The sequence below is a fragment of the Larus michahellis genome, chromosome 7, assembly GCF_964199755.1.
Source record: "Larus michahellis chromosome 7, bLarMic1.1, whole genome shotgun sequence".
In the NCBI taxonomy this organism is placed as follows: domain Eukaryota; kingdom Metazoa; phylum Chordata; class Aves; order Charadriiformes; family Laridae; genus Larus; species Larus michahellis.
Window position 1 is genome coordinate 36,536,201 of NC_133902.1, and position 24,556 is coordinate 36,560,756.

General features: G+C 36.4%; 1 protein-coding gene across 6 annotated transcripts in view; it reads right to left on the reverse strand.

The window, feature by feature from the left end:
• The window catches only part of UBR3 (ubiquitin protein ligase E3 component n-recognin 3), a 114,127-nt gene that overhangs the window by 45,577 nt on the left and 43,994 nt on the right, over positions 1-24,556 (reverse strand). For all 6 annotated transcript variants that reach the window (XM_074596308.1, XM_074596307.1, XM_074596311.1 and 3 more), the window contains 9 exons: positions 22,070-22,166; positions 20,649-20,790; positions 16,284-16,388; positions 15,253-15,426; positions 14,981-15,010; positions 13,079-13,539; positions 9,331-9,419; positions 2,749-2,898; positions 2,100-2,233 (listed from right to left, as the gene is read on the reverse strand). In XM_074596308.1, the coding sequence (XP_074452409.1) occupies positions 2,100-2,233; positions 2,749-2,898; positions 9,331-9,419; positions 13,079-13,539; positions 14,981-15,010; positions 15,253-15,426; positions 16,284-16,388; positions 20,649-20,790; positions 22,070-22,166 (1,382 nt within the window). The remainder of the gene's footprint in view (positions 1-2,099; positions 2,234-2,748; positions 2,899-9,330; positions 9,420-13,078; positions 13,540-14,980; positions 15,011-15,252; positions 15,427-16,283; positions 16,389-20,648; positions 20,791-22,069; positions 22,167-24,556) is intronic.

Consider the following 24,556-nt stretch of genomic DNA (forward strand, 5'->3'; position numbering starts at 1 on the left):
AAACACACCTCTATGAAGTTATTGGTTACAGAGTACTATGTGATTCTGAAAATAGTCCTATAAATCTAGTATATGAAATTTTATCTCCTAATCCTTAGTCACACCTCTCCATATTAAAAATAATCACTTTCAGTGATTTTTCCTTTGACTGACAACAAGCACCAAATTTCAGCTAAGAAAGCGCAAAAGGAATCTCCATGGAAAGAATTGGCCTGTTATGCCCAATCTGCATATAACACGTCCTTTTTGAATATTATTTTTTCTCTTCTAGTAGAATGAGCTAGATCTTGTTTCACAACTTAAGATTTTCACATCTAAGTGAAATTACTCTCTTGCCTCCTGAAATCTGTTGTTAGAGGAAGGACACTTAGTGGGAAGGGCACAGTTGACAAACAAAAGGACTTCTTATTGCTTAGCTCAGCTGAACAAGATGCTCAAGACACTAACAGATGTTTCCATTTTATGCCAAAAGAAATTTAAGGATTAGTTCTTTCATGCAGAGACATTTTTTTAGCACAGTAGTGACCTGGAAACTTGAAAGAAAAACCAGCTAATTCAACTAATGTTGGACTCAGGACTGGAATTTTTGAAAGCAGGATGCGTTTGCTCATTGCATTACAGTGTACTTTAGACCAATCTGTTGGTAGTGTTACTGCACAGAAAGGGAAATATCCCCTTCAGTGAGATCAAGTTTTTGGGTAACATTTTGCTTGGAACTCCTTAAATCTGTAGTATGCAAACACTTAAAAATAAAGCTACAGTATTTGGTCAATGTTTTTTATCATTTATCATACATTTTAAATAATAATAAGCAAACACCATCAATGTCAGAAAAAGAAAAGCTTGTCCACAGATTCTTTTTGAACTAAAAAAAAAAATAATATATCTTTTGTTCAGAAATAATTTCCTGCTTACATCTTTCAAAGTTTTACTTTCTAGCAAGAAAGTGTATAGTATTTGCCTCAGAAGGTATTTTTCTGAAAACACTGACCAATTTTTAAAACTATATGAAAACAATTATGAAATTTACTCTGAATTAATCTACTCTACATAAGCAACCTTGGTTACAGCGGGCAAATTTCAATTATCTGTGGATGACAGATTCCAAGAAAGCCAGCAATCGTGTCAGAGTAAAAATTGCCACAGTTTTTCCTCTTTAAAGCCAGTATTTAAGCTTCTAAAGGCTGATTATTTAGTTAGATCTACCTAAGAGCCGGTATGTCACCTGGGACCAACCTATAGGAACTAATGTAGGGTCACAAGTTACATATTCTTCTGAGAAATCATTCTTGGGGAGAACAGTTATATTTTATCTTACATGGCTGTTCACGTGTCTCCTTACACTAGCAAGGAGAGTCACAGGCAGCACTTCACTGCTTCAGAGGTCTTAACTGAACGTGTTCTGTTAAGCAACAAGAATTGGCTCTCAAAGTTAAATACGAAAAGCTGTAATGTGGCTTTGTGAAGCAATGCAAAACTCTGTTTGGAACAGCTACCAGAACTGCAAAACAAACAATAACATACCAATTAATGTAAAATTGAATTTCAGTAATGCTGTGCAGAATTTAGCATTCAGCAGAAGAGGGTGAAGTCTTCTGCTGGTCCCTCCTTCCCATCCACTCATCCTCCCCCTTCTCTGTAGTGTCTCAGAAAACTGTTACAGGTTAAAACAACTCTTTCAACTTACTCTATGCTGCCAAAAATACTTTTAACTGATTAAGAGTAATTCCTTGATTGGGTTCTTTTAATGGCTGCAAGAAAACTGGTGTTTTGAAAGTAATACCCAAGACAGTGAAATGACATCTCAGTTGTGTGATTACACTTAATTGTAAAATATCTTCTTCTAGAGAACGTCTGCATGGATATTTAATGACTATATAGCCTATAGATTGACTAGATACCTACGCTAAAAATGTAATTAGAGGAAAGCCAAACACTATTTAAAAATAAGGACCCTATCAAATGTAAACACTACTACAACATGACAAAGTGTTCACTAAATGTAGAAATGAAACTGTAAGGACTCACAGTTGTAATTTCATTTACCTTTTTGCATGATTTTTTCGTAAGTGGTAGCACTGTTCATATGAAATACTTACATCTTTAAAGTACCGCTGTAAAGTTGTAAGCCTCACATCGTGCAGTGCTGCACAGGTATCCCAAGGGTATATTTGCTCCTCTTCAGTAGTTGGTAGTTTCTTTGGCTCAGTGCTATTGCGGCATTGTCCCAACACTGTACGGAGAAAAGCAGCAGTAAAGAATGCAATGGATAACAACATGCTAAACAATCAAAAGAACAATCAGGAAGTTCTGGTTTGTAACTACAATGTGCTTTGTTGATGTTAAACAGTAAAAAAAATTATTAAAGACATTGAACACTGAAAGTTGTGCTTTTGCATTTGTACTTAAAGTACATATACACAAATACACATACATACATAAAGACACACTGATGGCTATTTTATTTTCTTTTTCTTTCAATGCCTATTTTCCTGCAGGTCTATTATATACTGCTGTGTTTCCAAAAGCTAACAGGAACTATGAGGGAATGAAAATGTTCGTTCTTTTCACAAACATTTAAAAATTTTCTCAGTATCCTTAGACCTACACATGTGCCTCACGGAGGATCATCCGCCAAAAAAAGTGGAGACTCTTCTCTTTCCAGGCTCCATGAGACACAACAGTATTTATGCACACATACTAAAAGCTGCAGAAACACTGCTTGTCCAAGAAGTCAAGCATTGGTACCTGAGGATGCTTGTAATAGGACAACTAGCCCCGTAGGTCTGTCTTCAGTAGAAGGACCACTTTGTCCACAAATAACACAATCATATATTGCCTCAGAAACATGCTGTTCCGATGTAGCTACCTCCATGGCAATATCAGCATCTGGTGATTCTAAAAAAGGATAAGAAAATTGATATTAAACAGAGGGAAAGAAATCCAGTTGTATCTGCACTGAGGTAGTGATGAAAAAACTCCAAAATAATTTCTGTAGTTTATCTACAACTAATACACTGACAGTTACTTGAAACTAACCTTGCTGCTTCAAACAGAAAGACACCTACACACTGAAGTACAAGTTTTCCCATATTCAGTGGAATTAAATGTTTAGTTCAAGTTTTGCATTAAGCGTGATCTCTTTAAAACTTCTACAAAGCAGAGATGTAACTTCTGTTTCATTAGATACTATATTGAAAACTCTGACAACAATTAGAAGGAAAAAGTTAATCTGCAGACCTTAGAAATAATTTTAAGATGCTTAGACAAAGTGAATGAAACGTGCAACTAAAACCAAAAGATTATTTTTAATATGAAACTTGAACAAGCTTTAAAAATATGTGGTGCATTAAGAAAGTAATCTGCTGCTATGCAGTAGACATTTAAACATTTACTGCATACAAGATGTATCAGAGATCTGTTTTTTCTAATGGGCCACTTTATTATTTCCTAGGTGCACAGACAGAAACGTTCAAGGCTAAACGTTCAAACGACTGAAGCAACTGCACTTGACGAAGCTTTGTTCACGTGACAGTTGTTGGTGGTGATTTCAGGGCAGGACGCTAAATAAAATGGAACGAATTTTATGTTATGTTACAATCCAAGGTAAGAATTCTTATTGGCTTGAAAGAATAGCACCTTAAGACTAAATGATCCTCTCCTGACTGATCGGGAACACGTACAGTCAGCCTTTTCATCGAGACTCTAAGGGTGCTTTGTTTCTTTCCTAGAAGATAATTTTTCCAAAGGAAAACACTTCCTCCCCATCTTAACTCCTTGATTAAGTAAGCCAAGGTGCTGGATACAGAACCCAAAAAACTTGAGTGCAGCAACAGTCCTCATGCAGAACTGCTTTTAAGAGAGCTGCTCTCTGATGAAAATCCACGCTAAGTTCAGCACAGGAGGCCTGTTGCTATAAGAGGTGTGTTGGATGCCAGGCAGCATCTTTCTTTGCTATGAAAAGCTCCGTGCAATGCTCTCACAGGGCAGAATCAAAGTTATGTTGTTTTAGTAACTATTGATTTTCCAGTCGGTTCTTGAGGGTCATATGAAAGTGAACTCCTGTCTTCATGGACATACAGTTCTTAATATTGTACACACGTCTATCACCATCTAGTGGCAGTCAGACGTACAATAAAAAGTAGAATGCATCAACTGTAAATGTTTTTTAAGTCTAAACATACAGAAAACCTATGAGGAACTGTAACACAGCAGGGAGGAAATAAACACTAGAGATATTTTTTCTATTTAACATCTCCTCATAGTTGTGTAACGCATGCTCACATATGCCTGTGGATTAGGAGCACATAACACAAGAATTACTAGAGAGTTCCATCCTTCTTATTGACCTTTTTCTAAAATATTGTCAAGAAAACATAAAACACACATCCATTCAACATTTTTTAAGACATGTAGTAAGAGAATATAGTGTGTCAATCAGATTTTGAACAACTCAATGGAAGTCCTCAAAATCAGTCATTTAATTTACAAAGGAGCATTCATCATGAATTGCATATCTTAAACCTGAAGGGAAAAAAACCACAGATCCTGGTACTTAAAAGGTGTTTCAAATAATTCAGTATAGGCAATCTATACTTCTATTGCCTACGTGCAACAGGGACATAAAAATCAGGCTAATTTAATTTTAAAACTCAGCGATCAAACGCGTGTTTCCTTCACAAGTACTTAGATCTAGTGCTAGGCTACTTTAGCAAACAATAAAATTTCAAGGGAACTACACTTCTAGCATAAAGGAAGACTTCCTAATAAAATAATTTCCCCCAGAGCTAGTGAAAGAAAACAAAGCAAATTAATACAAAATCCATTGATAAGAGAAATCGGCAAGGATTTAAAATCTCAAATAATTAAGCACACCAAAAAAACCCAAACAAACAATAAAAAAACCCCAATTCTTTTTGAATGGACTATGATAAACCTTGATTACTGGCTTAACATAGCTTCTTTGGAAGGTAAGACCTGGGCTATGCTTTGTTTGAAAAGGTACATTTTGGCAGCGTAATTCATGGGTGAAAATATATTAGTGTCAGTCTGGAAAGAAGAGAGCAAGCTATGCATACAGCAACGATCTCAACCTTGGTTTTCTTGCCTTCCTGAGATTTGCCTCTGTGGAGCTCCTGTGGAAGCCGCAGACCCTGCCTCACCAGCTACATGATCCACCTACAGTGACAAGGACCCGGACAAACATGTTTCAACTCAAAATACTGTCGAAAATGAGACAGACTCCTGCAAACCTTGTTCTGAAATATTTCATTAGCGCACTGATACTTCTGAATATAAAGTAATTGCAATGTCTCCATTCTACTTCACTTTCTGTTATGTATTTCCTATTCATATGGAGAAAAATAAAACTAAACTGCACTGTTCTGCAATACGGAAGCTTAAAATGCCCAGAAACTTCTAGCTTCACAGTCTTCTCCCCGCCCTCCCCCTCTCCCCCCCGCTTTTCTCCATTTCATGTAAACAGAAGTACAGAACTGCTTTGTGTTTTCCATGGCAACCTGTGAGGTATTTATTTAAAATGACTGGAGTTGTAATGCTATTTTATTCATTTGATTTAGAAAATACAGGTTCTTACCTATTTTTAAAGCATGAACTAACATTTTCTAACTCAAAAATACAAATATACAATTATATAAAGACAGCTTAATAAAAATTATTACCTTGTTAAATGTCCTTTTATATCGATTAAAAATCTTTATAGTTAAACCTTAATAGAACATAAAATTCCTTCTATTCTAGCTAAAAACCCTACCCAAATCGCCACCAAGAACCGTCACATGAACAAAGCTGCATCACTTGCAACTAAAAGGTGAAGAATAATCTAAAAATCTCATTATTTTGTTTCCACTGATACATAAACTCCCAACATTTTTTGCTGACCCTAGGAAGACCTTTCCATGAAAACAGCACTAGCGCGTTATGTCCCAGAACAACGTTGCCTTATTGAGTGCCAAAGGAATCTTCTGCCAGACGTTTGCTAAGATACTCCTCTTCAGGCATATTACTCCTCCATCTTTCAAACAGGTTTTGCAGGAGCCTGCGGTTCTGTTTTGTTTTGTGTAAAAACCTCTGGCACCCAAAAGAAGACATCTCATCGCTTCACTGGAGATTCAGAAAGTAGGTAGTGACAACGGCAGAGCAAGAAGACCAAGATGGCTTCAAGTCGCCAGGCTGAAGCACGTCTTTACTAGCCAGGCAGCAGTCACGCAAGAAAGCAAGTGTATTTTCTTGTCAAGCGTCCTTTGGAACACAACCAAAGATGCTTAGTTTCAAACTCTGACTCTCCAAAGATTTAACCTAATTGATTTCACAGAGACTTGTCCTGATGATGTCAGTGTGTGTGAAGAAGGAGCAAATGGGAAATACAAGATAAGACACATGGTATCGGTATCAGTTCACAAAGGTTTGTCTAAGGTTATAACACACACCACCGCCCCTACAGTGGGTTCTGGGACTTTATCCTTGTGAATTATTTCAGAAATCTGGATAAATATGAACCTCAGTAAAAACAAAGATGAAAACACCAAAGGAGGATGAAAACATTTAAACTGTGACAGAAATCCAGGGTAGTGCCAAACGCTATCGTTCCCATGGGTTTTTAAAAAAGTTAATTATTTAGCTCTTTGTTTGGTTTGTACCAATAGGATTGAGAGACCCAAAGTCACAAAATCCTAGCATTTCCCACCTCCTAGCAAATCAGTCTGCTAAAATCTAGCACAGTTTTGCTGCAGAATGCATTGCTGCACGAATTTTTACTTCATTTGTACTCTCCAGAGTTACAGATTCACTCCCCTTCTTTCCCCCTATCCAGCAAAACCCCAGAACTGAAAGGGCTCTGTAAACACAGTAAATATAGTTTACAATATTTTGACTGGAGTCAACATTTTTCCTGCTGTATACATTGTGTGTCAAAGCGGCCCCTCAGCATCAAAGCAACCATTAGCATGCTAATGTTCTTTGCCCTGACCCAGCATACGTATTCTCAAGAGATCAGTACCTAATTTATTTTTCTATCTGGGTTCAGAAGATTGAGCGTTAGGAAATGTGTGTCACCTTGCATTAAAACTCTGCACTTCTTTTTAACTCTAGCTAAGGAACGTTTGCTTGAAGGACAAAATGACGTCCTGCTGAGACTCACAACATCAGAAAGAAACACAAAAATCACATTGCATACTTACATGAGGCATTAAAAAAAAATAATCATATTGGGCATTTCAGAGCCAGCAAAACTATTGAAGGGATGCAAGATACCTTAATATTTATAATTCACAAATTAACCAATTCACAAATTTTCACTACGATACTTTTGATTAGGTAGGTTCATCAGCTTGCCTCAAATGGATCATAATATTTCATGTTTATAAAACATAAATAGACAGGTCTTGACAAATTTTACCGTAATTTGTTAAAGGCAACTATTAACCTGCGCAGAGGGATTTATTTTTGTTCTTAACAAGTCCAGCCTGAAAGGCAGCGAAGTTTCAAAAATCTCTTCTGTGGAGTTCCACGTCATGACGGATAAACCACTGCCTCACGCTGCGGTAAGTACTCTCAAAACAAAGACGTAAAAGCAACTATTACTAGGAGACTAGAAGGCCTATGGAGTTGACCCTGTACATGACAACACATTTTTGACTCACATTCTCCTGAGGCATTTCAAGAGCTCTATCTGCTGCCCTTAGAACGATGTTTCTTGGCTTATTTTTCTACTTTTTACGTTTGTCCTGCAGTCAAACAGCTAAAGACAGCACAGTGGATTCTGTTTCATCCTAGTTCATTAACATAACTGTTTCTAAATTTCACTTAATTACTTCCAGGCAGGCTCGAACAGCAATGCATTTCTGCAGATGTCACAGAATGTAAATAGAAACTAACAGGGGGCACAAATGGAAAGGGCTAAATAGTCAGAATTTTTTTTTACAGTGATTATCTGCAAGAAAATGCCAACCTTTATTTTCAGATTCCAGATGATTTTGTGAATTCCAGTTCACATAAATAATTTTTGCTGGTAAAATGAGACACACTTAATATGAAAAATGAACAGTGAACATGGGTAACTTCCTTTTAAGCCATGTTTCATAGCAGCATCCCAATTTTTTATGCCGAGGGTAGTGAAACATGGGAAGGAGTTGCCCAGAGAAGCTGTGGCTGCCCCATCCCTGGAGGGGTTCAAGGCCAGGCTGGACGGGGCTTTGAGCAACCTGGTCTAGTGGGAGGTGTCCCTGCCCAGGGCAGGGGGGTGGAACTAATTTAACTTAAACTCATATTCATCTGTGAGCTTTGTGTTGTATTGCACATTCTCCAAACATAACACCATATATATAGTCAATATTTGCTAAAGAAATTTCAAATGATTGCTGTGTCCAAAACCTGCATAAGTATGAAGGAATAAATCTTTTCAGCAACCTATGAACTGAAGGGAATTCAACAATTTCAAAACCTAGACCTTTTCAGCAAAAGCAGTTGTCAGATTATTTCTAACCAGTGCTTAAACTCAAAACAAAACTACATAGCAGATAACATTTGATTGAAAGAGGGGGAAAAAAAAGAAAAAAGATTCCTCCTTTGTCTTATCTTTCAAAAGTGCTAATTTTCACTGAAGTCATCCAGATGATGAAAATATTTTCCATTGCTCAGTTAAACACAAGCAAACTAATCAAGATTATGTGCTTCTACAGAGCAGAACCTGAAAGAACTTATCCTCAGGAAAAGCAGCTGATTCTGCTGTAAAACCTGTACTTGAAATAGAATACAATGTTATTTTTAGCAACTGAGATGACCAAAAAATTATGCTTTCCTTAGTTCTATATATAAATTTGAAATGCAAAAAATCTACCTTATCGAAATTTGAGGCTCTATAAAGAAATTATCCTAAATTTTATTATTACAGATTAAAGAAATGGCAATCTTTAAAAAACAAGCTAAATATATGAAAAGGTAAATACTTTAACACACATCACATACATACATTTAATAATTTCATCCAATGCATATAAAGAAAAAATAGGAATAAAATTATGTCCTACAGATAAGGTGTTATCTTTTAAATATTTTCAAGATCATTTAATCTATTCTCTAGCAATTATGTATTCAGTATTATCTGTCCTAGAAAACACAACTATAAGCCTCTTAAGAAGTACTTGGTGAACAAGTGGATACAGTAGTGGAATCTGAGGGGAGGGGTTTTTGTTTGGGGTTTGTTCTTTTTTTAAACTGTTTGAGTAAAAACCTTAATACTAACATGGAAATAAAATAAAAAAAAAATAATTAAAAAAAAAAAGGCAAGCAAGCAACCACACAAAAACTTACCAACATCCATGGCAGTTTCCATGAAGCTTTTCTGCCTTGAGGCAAATTCAGCCAACAATTTCTGTTGCCTTTCTCTGGCCTTCTGTCGCCTGAGTGAAAGGAGAGGGGGGAAGAGGGAGGGGGGAAAAAACAACAGTATATATAACGGAGGGGAAAAATGTTTACAGTGTCAGGCTAATTACAGTCACCACCTTCAACAATATCACTGAAAATTCAAGTTTTCTCTAAATAAGGGATTAATTTTCAAAGCCTAAAAAAGGAATCTCTCGCTTTAAAAGTAATGTTTAAGAAGTAAGAGTTACTTTCTTTTGATTCTGAAAGAAAAGAATAAAATCCTTTCCTATGTAAGCCCTTCAGAAAACCAAGGGATCCTTTAACAGATTAGGACATGGCGTCATAAGAAAAAGAAAGTCTTGAAAGCTATTTTTCTTTTGTAAAAGGGAAGAACAACAGAGTGAAAAGTGAGCTATTGTACAAAACTAAGTACTCCTGTGAGCAACCAATGTTTACAAGTTAATAATAATAATAATAAGCCTACCTCGCTCACTTTTGATATCAAGCTTGATGCCAAGGGAAACAACTACGAATAATTTCTTTTCCAGCTAAGGCTCCTCATGCTGGTTCCTTCTCCCCCACCTCCACCCTAGATACTGGTCACCATCAGCTTTTATACTTGGACTGAAAGAAGGTGGGGATTGCTTCCAGACCGAAGGCCCTTGTCTCCCTGGAGCCAAGCTGACTTTGCTAACTTTTCCCTCATAGCATAACACAGCTCTGGATTTACAAATGGAAGACATTAGAGACTCTTTCTTCTATTTAAACTGTATTAGTGATCTGCACAAAGCCATTCGACAAGCTATTCTATAACTCCCTATATATACGTACTGCAGTGGGTAGAGAAATATTGATGGATGTAAAAAGATAAAGAAAATAGACATTGATTTTCTTCTTCCTGAGGTAGCAAGAAAGGATCTTTACTTAGACAAGAGTTTACAAATAGAGGAAATGGAAGAGTTCAAGTGGGAAAACCAAACAAAACTCCCACCACAGCTTCTCACCACATGGCAACGTGCCATGCCCCATGGAGAAGGGCTTTCCCAGCATCTCCCCAGCGCAGCCAGGGAAGTTCCATCGGAGCTACAAACTCTGTGCATCAGCATTTACAACGAATTTTTCCCCCCCGCTCAGAGATGATTCAGATAACTAACAAGGGATTTAAAAACATCCCTTGGCATCTGATATGCTGATGGGTTGCTCTTTAGTCTCCAGCACTGTCTGATGATCGTTGTCCTGGCACAGGAACAGGCACGCACAGGCCCAAAGCAGTGAATATGCTGTAACCTGCTATCCTGAGGTGGTCTGTTTGTAAGTCAAAGCTTCCAACTTGCCTTTTTAAAGGCATCTTAAAAACCCAAATATCTCTGCCCATTTATCTGTCACATTGTACAGCCACCATTTCTCAAAATAACTTCTATTTACAACAATCCTAAGATTCATTATTCTGAAGAGCATACCAGGGCATTCATGAAACCTGTTTTTATTTATTTCTCCCTGCAAATTTCTCAATATACGCCTTGACTAAAAGTGGAGCGATTGTAAATAGAGGCCTTTAATAAGAAGACATAAACAAACTCTGACAGATTCAGTACAGCTCAGTAATTTTCCATGATGGCCCATGGGAGTATGACACTGCAATTGAAAAAATACTGCAAAGCAGCTCAAGCTCTCTTCTAGCCCTGTATTTCGGTTTCTATGGCGACAGCCCATTGCCTAAGTGATGCCAAGTTTGTCATTCTATGTAACCAGAGTAACCAAAAAAGGGGGAAATCACTGAACGCTCGCAGCCTCCTTGATCTTCACCAATACGAAACTGGACTGGGGGGAAAATGAAAAATAAAACAAAACAATCAAAAAATAGAGTAAAAATTGCACAACCTGACTATACGAGCACTGTCAGTTTATGAGATTAATCATTTCAGTTATCACACTGTCCATTAATAAACCTCATGGGTCCCCAATGCCATTATGGATTTGAGGAGAATAAAACAGTCGCTCAGAACAACAAAGAACTGGAAACATTTATTTTCATCATTATGTTTCAGTTTTAACTGAAAACTTAAAGTGCCCACAATAGATCCTTGAAAATATCACATCCTTTATAGGGGAAAAGGAATGACTTTACCCTTTTCTATAGGTAAAGTTACTTGATTTATCAATTCTCATGCTTCTCCTGTACATAAATCCAGCACTATTAAGTACCACAATAACGAGGAGGTGCCCAAGATGTAGCTGTGCTTTATCTAAAGCAGTCATTCAGTCTGTCCTTTTCTGAAAGGCCATTTTACATGCTAACTCTTGACTGTTTCTCTCATTTACTGAACTATTACAAGGGATGTTGAAAATTAAACCATTAACTGATCACTTGTAATACAAAATTTACTTTGTAAAGTATGCAACTTATAAAAGAGTATTAAATCCACTTGTATTTTTTTATGTTTAATTTTCTAGTACAGTGTAGATCTTGGACATATCAGAGAGAATTTAGTGAAAAATTTGTTTTCAAATAAATTAATTATTTGGATAAATAAAGGCAATCCAGAAACCATCTGAGTCAGATAGCTGCATGTTTCTAGCCAAATATCCAGAACCATAATCAAGAAGTCTGGTTACACAAACCATGAATACATCAACATAATGCATGGACGAGCACTCAAGAGTATTCTTGTCCATTCCAGTGAGCACGGTAAGTTCTCTGTCCTGACCACCCCACTCTTGACTCCCCAACCTTCTAAACCTATCCACCGTCCCCACGCTTCAAATGCCATGTTTCAGTCCTTTGCACTAACCAGTCACCAATCTCTTCCCACTGCTCCGCTCCAGCCAACTCATCCTTCTGGCTGGCTCTATTACATCCCCCAAATGCCAGTCTCTGTCTTACTTGTGCCCTCCCGGCATTTGCATTCCTATTCCACGTTCTCCTTCTCCTATCAGCTCCCAAGACCCCATTCTCCCCCACTGAGATTTTCACTAAAAATTGGTTCTTTCGTTTGCTACTCTTCTCCAACTATTTCTGTCCTGACAAGCCAGTTCTTCCCTAAAATCCACAACTTGCCAGCTTGTCTTCCCACACCAACTATTCACTTCACCGGGCATCTTCCCAAAAAAACAGCCCAAGACAGACATCTGGCATGCAGGTTGTCAGGACATGTTATAAGAAAATATGAATATGGTTTTTAAAAAATTAAAGCCTATAAAAAAAATCAAAAATGAAATTTTAAAATTGAATGTGTCGGACAAGCAAAAAATGCATCATTACTAACCCACATATAGTAAACAAAAATAATCATGGTGTGACGTTTGCATGTGAGTGAACAGACAACACAAACCAAAAAAACTTTCTAACTCATCTTAAGATTGCACAGTTAAGCCTCAAAAGTTAATACAGTCTTAATTCTGCACCTTTTTATATATGAGTGACACACATGGCAATATTAAGGGCAAGCTTGTATAATCACATAAAATTACTATGAAAGTTTTCTAATTTAAAGCTCTAAATTAGCAAGGTGCAGGTTCTTACTCAGTACCAACGTAAATCATGTATATACAAAATGGATAAAGAACAGAGCTGTAGAATTAAGACTTATTCTTTAAATAAGTAATTCACGCAGAGACCTACAGACAGATCAATCAATAGATGCACAACACATGCTGCCTTTCTACCGCCCCTTTACTTTGTTGTTAAAGTTACCTTTCTTCTTTGTCCAAAGTTTTCTTCTCTGCAGAACTAATCTTTTTTGGTGGGACAGGAGGTGTCACCTTTCTGCATATCTCTTCAATTATACGTTTATTCAATCTGCTCTGTACAGCAGCTTTCAATAAAATTCTTTCTACTGCTGTCATTCCATCACCGTGAGAGTATCTTGGAATTTCCGTGTGGATTAAAACATCCACATCATCCAACCATGGAGGATAGTAAGAGTTTTGTTTTCCTGAGAGTTTGTGATGCAACTTAATCAGCAAGGACAGTATGCTTTCCTTGACTTCTAGAATGGCTGTGGTTAGCTGTGGAGTTGCACCAGGTGCTGACCATTTCATTGATGTTTTGGGCCGAACCACTTGATTTGCCTCACTGGTGTTCCGATTGATGATCTCCTGAAATTTCTTTCTGCGTTCTGCAACCAAACTGAACACTTGAGCTGTCCCTGAGTTCTTGGGAAAAAAATTACAATGTTTAATTTTAAAAAAAAATACAACTATAACCAACACATGTTTAAAAACTATAGAAAGTATTTTAAATTAAGAGGAAAAGCACAAAACATTTGAAGTTTCCTCTGAACTTCTAAAATGTATGGAAATTCGGTAGCAAAATACTAACCCTGCATATCATATTTTTAAACAAATCTGTTATACACAGCTGCATAAAAAGCCAAGTACAAAACAAAAATATCATCCACACCAAAACAACTAACAAGTGGTGTTGCTCTAGTCAAAGTTAGAATTCTGTTCTCCAAGTAATATTTCCTTACTTTTTCTGGAATATTCATAATTTCAGCATGTCTTTTAGAAGTCTTTATGAAAGTCTACCATGCACTGCTGTGCAATGCAACTCATAATCCCACAAAGGGGAACAGAGGTGAGCCCACACATCCCCGTGGGCATTGTCCATTTTGTGTGGATTTTTTAGGTGAGATCCAGAAGCCACAAACCCATACACGCAAGCAGAGCTTGCTATTTGGGGCACGTGAGCACATGAGTTACTACATTAATGGCAAAGCCCACTCAGATGTTTCTATTCTGTGCTACCCTTGATTTCAGTCCCAAATCAAGGATACATGGAAGCAAGTCGCATATATTGAATCCATAGCACAGAGATGTTTCCTGAATATTTTGAACATGAAATTCAGAATGTTTTAACATCTTACCCACTTCCTTCTCGGAAGGCTGGGCAACCAAGAGGTACCAAATACTTCCAAAATCAAATGTAAAAATTAGATTCTGAAAATCATCTCACCTACCTTCTTTATGTTTTAATCTGTTTCATCTCACCTACCTACTTTAAACTTTGATTTATTTTTCTAACATTAACATGCAAAAGAAATATCCATTGTATTTCACTGCATCTGGCATACAATAATCTGAAGTGCTGTATATAAAAATCCTGATGCAGAGATTATATTCTCTACCGGCTACAAATCTTTCAGGATGCCACCGTTTACATATTCATTTTGTTTTCACAAAAAAAGCAAATAAACTTGCCATTAATCATTGCAAATGCACTTTCAACGTAAGGTTAAACTTACCTAGATTCAAGAAAGCTAGGACTACTCTACATTATTAAATGTTAGTAATACCTTTCCAAGACAAAACAGGCCTAAACACAAAACTCAAGCAGTAAGCTACCAGTGACATTTTGTATTTAATAGAAAGCTTTTATTTCAAAATATGTATTAAAAATGTAAGGGCATTTCTCTGCTTAAAAGTCTACTACCTAAGATTACAATCAAGAATATGAAAAAAGCATGAGTCCTTGCAACATGAATTAAAGGAAAATTCAGGAAAATTAGAAAATTTCACTGAATGTTAAGGTGAGCACAGTTAAAGCCATGTTGCTAGTTAATTGCTTAGGAGAACAAACTGCACACAGATCTACCTCTCTCTGGAGGCTCTTCCGCCTTGAACTCTGGTAGATTGAGGACAAAAAAAAAGTCATTAAATACATCATTTGGAAGGAGGTATCATCTGAAATAACTTTTGTTTCTGTTATCAGAAAAACTTAGGAAAACGCTTAGGAAAAACTACTGGAGAAAAAAAAAAATCCTAAAAAATGTATAAAAACAGTAAAAAAAAATCCTAACACAAGAAGCCAAACAGCCCATAACTTAAACTAATCTAGGAAAAGAACCCCTATTTGTATGTACTTACTTGTGATGAAGCTAAACCGTCAGAACTCGTACTTGCAGGTGGTTCCCTCTTCACCTCTGGAGCAGTTTCTGGTACTCTTACTCGGACATAGTTAATGAAGTGACGCATGTTAGAAACTAAGTTACTACCTGGAAACCAACTGTCATGGCAACGCTCTTGTCCACCTGCAGATTCCTAAAATAATAATAATAAAAAAATCAGTATACTTTCTTTTATGTGCTACAATAAGTCAAGTTGCTTTTATAACTGTATTACAGAGGCCATCATCCCTCCATGAGATAGGAACAATACGTCGAGCAGTATCCACCTCGCTAAAGCTGATATACCTCTGAGAATTATGATATAACTGATGCCTACCATGAAGACAACAGGTCTGATAAATACATAAATCCAGACATTTGATTTCAATATAATCAAATATGTACTATCTAGCAGAAGTAAAAGGACGTACTTAAGAGTAATCCAAAGCTGTACGATTTAAGATTAATACAAAAAATCTGAACTATATAGAAGTCAATTTCTGAAAAGAAGTGGTAGACCCTTAGTCATATAAGCAACGCTGAACAGTAGGAAAAATTATGAAAGGCACATACCATACGGGAATCTGGAATCACAGAAATAATGACTCTTCATATTCAAATTCTCATCAAAAGCATAATTAGTATTTTGGCTAATTCACATACTTTAGAAGATATAAAGCTTTAGCAATAAAATGCTCAGTGATAAAGGTCTCAGTGGAAATTCTGGAAATTTAAGCGACCTTTAGGCTCAATCATTTAAAATTTTTTTTGCACCCAATTTCAAGTATTAGTTTCCGGAGTAGTAAAGACCTGACCAATCTGTGTTATCAGGATATATATTCAGAAACTGCTGAAAAATATAGCAAGATACCATACTCCTCTTTACAATGTTATGCAATTGCTTTTTTTTTTTTTTTGCTTAGTTGATCCCTGCTTAAGTAAATAAATAAAGATGTTTTATTCTCATTCCTACTTCCGTATTTTAATTAAAAAGATGGTATTTATTCTTACCTCTTCATCTGACTCTTGTTCTGGAGAATTTTCCAATCCCAGCTCAACTAAATACAAAACCATGCAAAGCACGTGTTCTGATAAATTCTGATGATCCATTAATATCTAGGCAGAAAAACAGACATCCACATCTTAGAAGGTTTTATCTTTGATACTCTCACAACCCCTATTACAAAACCCCAAAACCCGACAGATATCTCTAACCTAAGCTGGAAGGTAGAGAAAGTAGCCAGGAGTCTTGTATGAAGAAGCTCAAGCTACTACCTACAAATTTTATCTCCAAGCGTGACCTTCCAGCTTAGCCACACTAGGAAAGGTAGAAGGTCTTGAGCCACATACGTGATTTTTGCCTGTTTTTTTTTTCTCCTTAATTAATCACTGTGCTCACAAGAGATGTATCATGAGATACAAGTATCAGTTTAAGACAACTAGACAGGCAGAACACCATAACAACACTTGCTACCTTAGTATATTTTCAATAGACACTAAGCATCAATGTTAGCATTTAAACTAGTTTTATTTTTGTTGCATGTTAGCACTTTCGAAGTCCTATCATATGCATAAAAATACAGATAGGAAAAAATTATTTTCAACAGCAGCGAACTGTCTATTCCTATTACGTTACAGGAATTTAACAGTTCTTGTAACTATCTACTCTGAAACACCAGCAAGATGTTTTAAGCTTCACTCGTTATGACTGAATGCTCCAACAAAATACATGATTATTGATTATCTTGTAGGATAAAAAAACAGTTCCAAGTAGGCCAAGAATACTAAGAGTCATAACATTAATATAGTCTTCAATAATAGTAGTGGAACACTACTACAAAATAAGACATGTAATTTTGGATGCAACAGATCAACAGAAGTGTTGCATTTAAAAGACAGGAAATCATTATTCCACTCAGTCTATTAAAACTTCAATAGATCCTGATGTACAAAACCAGTGTTCTGGATAATACAGTGCAGACTCTTCAGTTTTTATTCAATTTTTTTTAAGAAGATTAAAAATTATTCTGAGGTTTAGAAAAAACTAACCTTTGAGCATCACCGCAAAAGCGAAATTTAATTTTATGTTTCTTTCCAGTCAAACAAACTTGTACCTTAAAATTGTTACTAGTTCGAACTGACATTTACTTTAAAACCGAAGTGTCAGATAAAGCTGCACAGACACCACCGCTGTCAGCTCCAAGCAAAGAGCTGCACCTAGCCTTCCCTGGAGGTGTCCAAGGCCAGGCTGGATGGGGCTTTGAGCAGCCTGGTCTAGTGGGAGGTGGCAGGGGGATTGGAACTGGATGATCTTTAAGGTCCCTCCCAACCCGAACCATTCTATGATTCCCTCCCTTTTTCACGTGATCTGTCATCGTAAGGTCTCATGAGGTCCCAGACCTATAAGCGATGCCTGGATAACTGGAAATGCCAGAAGGGTTAACATGAATTTAGTTCACAACCATCTTCAGTTATCTTTTTTAATTACAAATAACTTTAGATTAATAAATGCCCGTATCTTTTTTCTAACACGGCTTTCAATGCATTGAGAGGAAGGACCAGTGCTGATGAAATGAAAAAAACTTTCCTCTTGAGAATATTCTCATTTAAAGCAAAAAAAATGGCAAGAACCCGCAAGTTACCAAAAATAGATGAGAAAAGATGTTTAAAATTTCGTTGTTGACAGGCTACTACAGAAATTAATATTTTTAGAGTGCAGCCGAGTGAAGTTTTAAATATAACTTAGTTTTGCAAGGGCCAAATTTCATAAATAGATACGTCCATTAGAAACATCAGAGAGATAAGGTTCTTAAATATTGTTTTACAATAGCTTTTCTAAATTACATTTGAGCAGCTAATTTAATCAAACCCAATCAAATCTGAGATTATAGATTATTTAATTAAAAAGGCACTCAGTATTCCATTAATATGAAAACCATGTGCAGTTGTAGCAGTCAGAATCAAAAGTCATGTTGACCAACGCTTCTGAAAAGTCAAATCATCAAATGTAGTTTACTGTTCTTCTGTAGACAGTCCCGGAAGTCAAGGGATATAAAGGCTGTTATAAACTGGCAAAATTTCACAAATAGACAAAACATCATTTAAGGCAATCCATGGAATCAATCACTATGTATTTTCTACCATCCACAAATCAGGTAGAAACGTATTCAGCATTCCAGCTAAAATAGCAACCCAGAAATTGTAAGACTCTCAAGATTTAAGTCCCTGAAGCTTCTTAACCGAGTAAGAGGAATAAACGGCCAAAAAAAGGTATGAGCAAGACAGTAAAAGATGATGCAGTCTTTCCCTACATTCTCCATTTTTGTTCCATGTCAAAATATTATTCATCTTCTACATAATGCCAAGCTCTCCTTCTCTTCAGCAGCCTTCCTGTAAGTCTGCTGTCTAGTACTTTCTCCAGGTATGCTCCTGGAGGGTGGCAGAGCCTTGGCACAGGCTGCCCAGAGAGGTGGTGGAGCCTCCGTCTCTGAAGACATTCCAAACCCTCCTGGACACATTCCTGCCCAACCTGCTCTGGGTGACCCTGCTCTGGCAGGGGGTTGGACTAGATGATCTCCAGAGGTCTCTTCCAACCCCAACCGTCCTGTGGTTCCCCAGTCCCCACTACACAGTACCACACCTCAGACTTGTTCTTCACCCTGCAGTGGTCCGGCAGCCCCACCACTGCACCCGGCTGGGGCGTAGCAGGGTTAAACATGCCGCACACAGCAGCTTCTCTGGCCAAAATTATGTAAATCCCTGGGAAACAAACTACTACCACTCCAGGCAAAACTGGAGTTAGCTCTGGTGTAGCATGCCCGGTCTGGTGTTGGCTTTCTTGGGACTTCAACAGTTAACTTAATCAAATAAACAGCCACAGAACATGCACACAACGTAATTTTGCAGTATCTACAGTTTGGCTAAATTAAAATCCAGAATCTTGATTAAAGAATGTTCAAAACACGGGAAAAGGGTACATATTCCGTCCTTTCTTCAGCCTTGGAAACCCATGCCAGAACAGGCTTTCAGCATGAAAAAAATGTCAGACATTGGTTAAATTTCAGCAAGAAAAGAAACTAGTTGTCTCACAATGGAAAACCTTGACCAACCATTAGGTATTGTGCTACTGAGCTTCCAAAAGGTATAGCTTCATTCGAAAGTCTCTGCACACGAAATTCAGTCTTACCCATAACAGAATGGGACATGTTATGGAAAAGGACGAATTAGTAGTCAGAGTCCATTTTTTTGTACTTTATATTTTAAAGTAGATTTTTGAAATTGCACTAATTACACAGCAAAACCTGCAGTTTACTGAAGTCATTAATTTGTAATGACTCAGGTTTTGAGTCATTTGAGAAAAAGTTCTTTTCTGTCATAAAGGTGAAATCTATTGAATGAATTCAGGTAAAATATTGTCTTCTTTCACCTTAATGATATACTGACAGCTTCCATGATACCTCATTAGAGAAAGAAATCATCTGAAACAACTCTGTGGGAATAAGCACAGCTCTCTGTGAATACCACACAGTTATTACTGTACTTAACAACAGATATTTTCTATTCGACACAAGTTCAAACAGTGAAACAAAACAAGAGCTTTAGGGGAGCTGGGAGCACTTAAAAGAGCACAAAAGGAAAGTCTGCCCAGGGAAGAGCTTTTCAATCAAACCACTTTTTATAGTCCCTCGTCTGCCTCTGCAGCACACTGCTTTGAAAGCACTTTGCACACAAGTACAAAGAGAGATGCAAAGTCCCATTTTCTGATGAAGGTACTCTTCAAAAAGGATGGACTTCTCATAAAGAGGGCAGCCAACTAACAAAGACAATACCAAACACAATTTAAAGGCATCAATTAGTCCTGAAAAAACAAGTGCTATAACATTATCAAAAGCCAGAATGCATCTGGGAAGCAATGTCAGAACCAACTGCAGTTCTGAGACATATTTCCCAGTGAGGATCTAAAGCCATCAAGTCTGCACATATTTGAACAGGCTGTTGATGCCTTAAAATTCTGCAGTGGGAGCCAAAGGAATACCACTCACTCCACCACGTTCCCCGAAACCATCACCAAACAACAGCTGAAATGGTAACTCTGATGGATAAGACAGTGTTGCCTTAAGTACAGCAAGACTGCTCAGCCACTTGGATACCTGACTTAGCGTACCTATATATGAAACAATCATTCATGAAATAATTAAAATGGTAGAAAAACTACCATCATATTAGATCTAGAAAATAAAACAAAAATAAAAACATTACATAAATTTGAACCTGACTACGGTAATTAACCTATTTTTAAAAAATCATAATTCTAAGAACTCCTGTTCTAAAAAAGTTTAAGTACAGTACTGGACTTAACAAGAATTATGACTTTACCTTGTAAAGAAGCGTGAACAGCACGATGTGCAGGGTTTTACAGTGTAAAAGCTTTATGAGACCTTTGTAACTTGGATGTAGTGGTGTTCTCTTCTTGTAAGGAGGCCACGGGTTCCCAGGGAATTTACCACTTTGCTTTAAACTGTTGAAACAAGTGAGACTTACATTAAACACTGCAATAATGTAGACAACTGCCACTGTTATAGATAACTGCCCTGCATTCTTTTTGTTTAGACTGAATTCAGAATTGATGAGCATTTCTAAGCCATTTAATTTATTTAAAAAGCATACCAAAAATTGGAATGTATACACAAATTGAATCCAGTCTTATTTTTCTGTGGATTACCACTGACATAAATGACCTTTATTTATAAAGTTAAATGAATTCTTAATTACTGCTATGAATTTAAGGATTCCACTTCAATTCTAAGAGGCACATAGAAGAGATGGAAAACTTTTCACTTCACACAAATCCACATTAGTCAGACATCCAACACAGAAATCTCACATCTGTAGGAATGGATTACAGGCAACACTAGGAAACGCTAGACATAATTAGCTGTAGTTGACAATACCAGTGCTATCTGATCTATGAACTTAAAAATTAAGTGTTAAATTCAAGGTGGACCCACATTTCTAACAACGAGCTGGAATCCAGTGCAGTAGACAATGCAATTATTTAACAGACTGCTACCTTGCCCAAATCCACTTACAGTATATGTTTATGATGACCCTTTGACTAACGGAATGAGCACAGGGGCAGAGGATTATTTCACTATGTTTATTATAAGGGTTTCTTTAACTTTATTTTTACTCCCAAGGTGTGAAATAAAGACAAGCAAATTAAATTAGCTGAAATAAGAATCTGTAAGGGATGGAATATTAAGGCATAGAATTAAGATCAAGTAATCTTGTTTCTAAGAACTTAAAAGGGTACCACAAGTGTTTTTTCCTGTATTTAAACCAGAATTTAATTCACCCATGGTTTCTGTCACGGGTGACTACATAGGAAAAAAAACAACACTGTCTTCAATATAATTTCAAAACACAGAACACTGTAACACTGTGCTTCATGTACCTAAGTGTAAAATAAATAAAAGCAGATAAAGCTGCTCTCTTTCAGTATTTTGTAACTGATTTGTAAACGTTAACTTTCGGTTAAGTATTTTATCTATGATGACATTCACTACTTTGTCTGTGGCACTTCAGATGTACTTTTAAACATTTATGGAACAGTAACAGACTAAGCTAACCAAAACCCTGATAGTCCCTGTAAATCTATAAACTATTTACTCAAGGACAAATCTGGAGCCTGAAAACATCAATAACATGGTTAGCATTACCAGAGAGTGAAAACAAAAAAATTTATTGTACAATAAGCAACAATACGATGTTACATTTCTAAAAATGATCCAACTTACAATGCTGTATATCGGTCCATTGCAGACTGCACATCTCTACGGTAAACTGTTCGAAGTATTACCATGACAGGGTCAAATTCCTTATCCCAAACTTCAGCTGTTATTTAAAAGAAGTCACATGTTCAAATTCTCTTTACAGACCTTACAACTTATTCTAGATTCTCCTCTCCACTAGCTTTAATTACGTAATTTTCTATTATAAAATAACTTTTTGCAGCAAAGATCAGTAATTTTTACTAATTCTTACTCACAATACTTACTATCCTACTACATATCAAGATAGCAACATTTCACCAAAAATATTTTCCTTAGTTCCAAACCAAAAAATTAACAATGTATCAAGACAATGGATCTTTTCTATTAATAAGCTTTATTTTAGTGTCTTCTAGCTTTCTTTTCTGTTACGTCATAATTTACAATGTGGACTAAAAGAAGCCACATATTTCTAATAACAGTTGTAGCACACGCTGAGAAAAGGTGGGTTTTTTTAAAAAATAATTCCAAATTAATTTTAAAATCTAAGTAAATTTATTCATGCAATTGTAACTATACGAAGGCAACCCCAAAACACCTTTTCTGTATGCATCTTATTTTGCTCTTTTTAATTTACAAGTACATATAAGAAAATATTTTAATTATTTTTCACTTGGTACTTCCTAAGCACAAGTCCTCTTGAAAACAGAAAGTAAAGCCTGCAGTCAGCAGGTAGGTGATATTTAAATATTAAACACAGTGAGCCAAATGACTACACCATCACAAGTTTTTGTTCAGTCTCGAAAATGGCCAAGTTTCTTATCATCAAATAACATTTGTGACCAATCCTTTATGAACATGTCTTTGTTTTATAACTAATATTTATGCATTATTCTGGCATTAAAATCCTAGTTATCTCCATTTAATTCAGTAGCTATAAAATAACATCTGGAGCGGCTTTTCAGAGCCATCACACAAAAAAATTCTAAACAGACTATAAATAAAGATATCCCATTTAACTGCGAAGTTTTTTCCCTATTCACAAGTTATCAAAAAACAAAACTAAATTTCCAACCTAAAGCCAAATGAAGACGTTAATTTTATTAACTGTCAGTGTTTAGCTCTGGAACATAACAGCATGAAGGCAAGGTTCAATGATCTCAAAGGAAGAAGAAAACCAGTGGATACAGAATTTTAGCTCCACCAGCAGGCATAACACAATGCAAGGGCTTACAACATTCTTTAAAGTTTTCGCAGGCAAAAGTAGGCAGCTTTATCATGCTTTTGAGATTAATTTCCCCCAGGCGGGAAGACAAGTGGTCTATACTCCTATTAACCCCTGCTAATGTTACCAGATACCCTCAGATGCCGCTTAGAGAGAACACTTAGCATAGTTTTGACTATGTATGAAATATGATCAAACTTAGCTTGCGAAAAATTCATTTTTTCTGGACAGAGTTTACTACAGCAGTCTGAAACACAGCCCAAGGTCGTTTGGGCAGCTAATGCACAGTGAGGAAGAAGGACTAAGTGAGGGAGCCAGATGGGGAATATTAGAAAGGCACACACAGCTCATGGTCAGCAGACAAATCCACAGAGAACAGAGAGAACTACGTCCTTTTTTTGAAAGCTGGTTTGGTTTTCTTTAACCTAATGGTTAATAGAAGCAAAATCTAGGGCTTCTGTGATCATAAAGTAGATTTTTTTCTCCCCTAAATTTAGGGAAACAAGGGATTAGGAGGAATGGGTCTCAACATGACTTGCTTAAACTGTGACAGGCCACAAACTACCATTCTTAAAAGCAACTGGAATATCATCATTCTTTTGGAGAACCTATATAGTCTTATAAAAATCATAAAACACTTAAAAGGCTATGGTACACAAGAAAACCATGATGGCTTTTATTCACTCGGAAGCTTTCAGTTTTTTAATACTTTAAGAAAAAAGGGATTCTGCATAGTGTTACACATTCACTGCTATAGATAAGTTACTTAAAAAACCCCAAAACTTTAAGACAATCTATTCCAGAGATCAACTATTTAAAAAAAAAAAAAAAAACAAAAACAACACAAAACAAAACACAAAAAACCCCAAACCACTACAGTTTAGCATCAGATCTCCTAAATAGTGTTATAATTAAAAAAAAAAAAATCCATCTTTTTTTTTTTCCTTCACACTGTGTTATGAAAAAGACCGATGTGTCACAAGCTCCAGAAACCAGACATGACATTAGGAAATGCAGTTTACAGAACATTAAAATAAAGTAATTTTAAATACATAGGTGTTAAGCTGCCTAATTACACATCAAGGAACCAGAACGAATCAATTCCCAAAACTCTGGTTTCACAAAATTACTTCACTGGCAGTTAATTTGTATAAAAGCTAAGAGCTTCACTAACTTATCAATTTCCCAGGACAAAAGCTGACAAAAAAGTTAGTACAGTATTAGTTCTGACATTAATAACAGCAGCAAAAAAAAAAAAAAAATCCACAAAAGAACACAGCCTACAAACC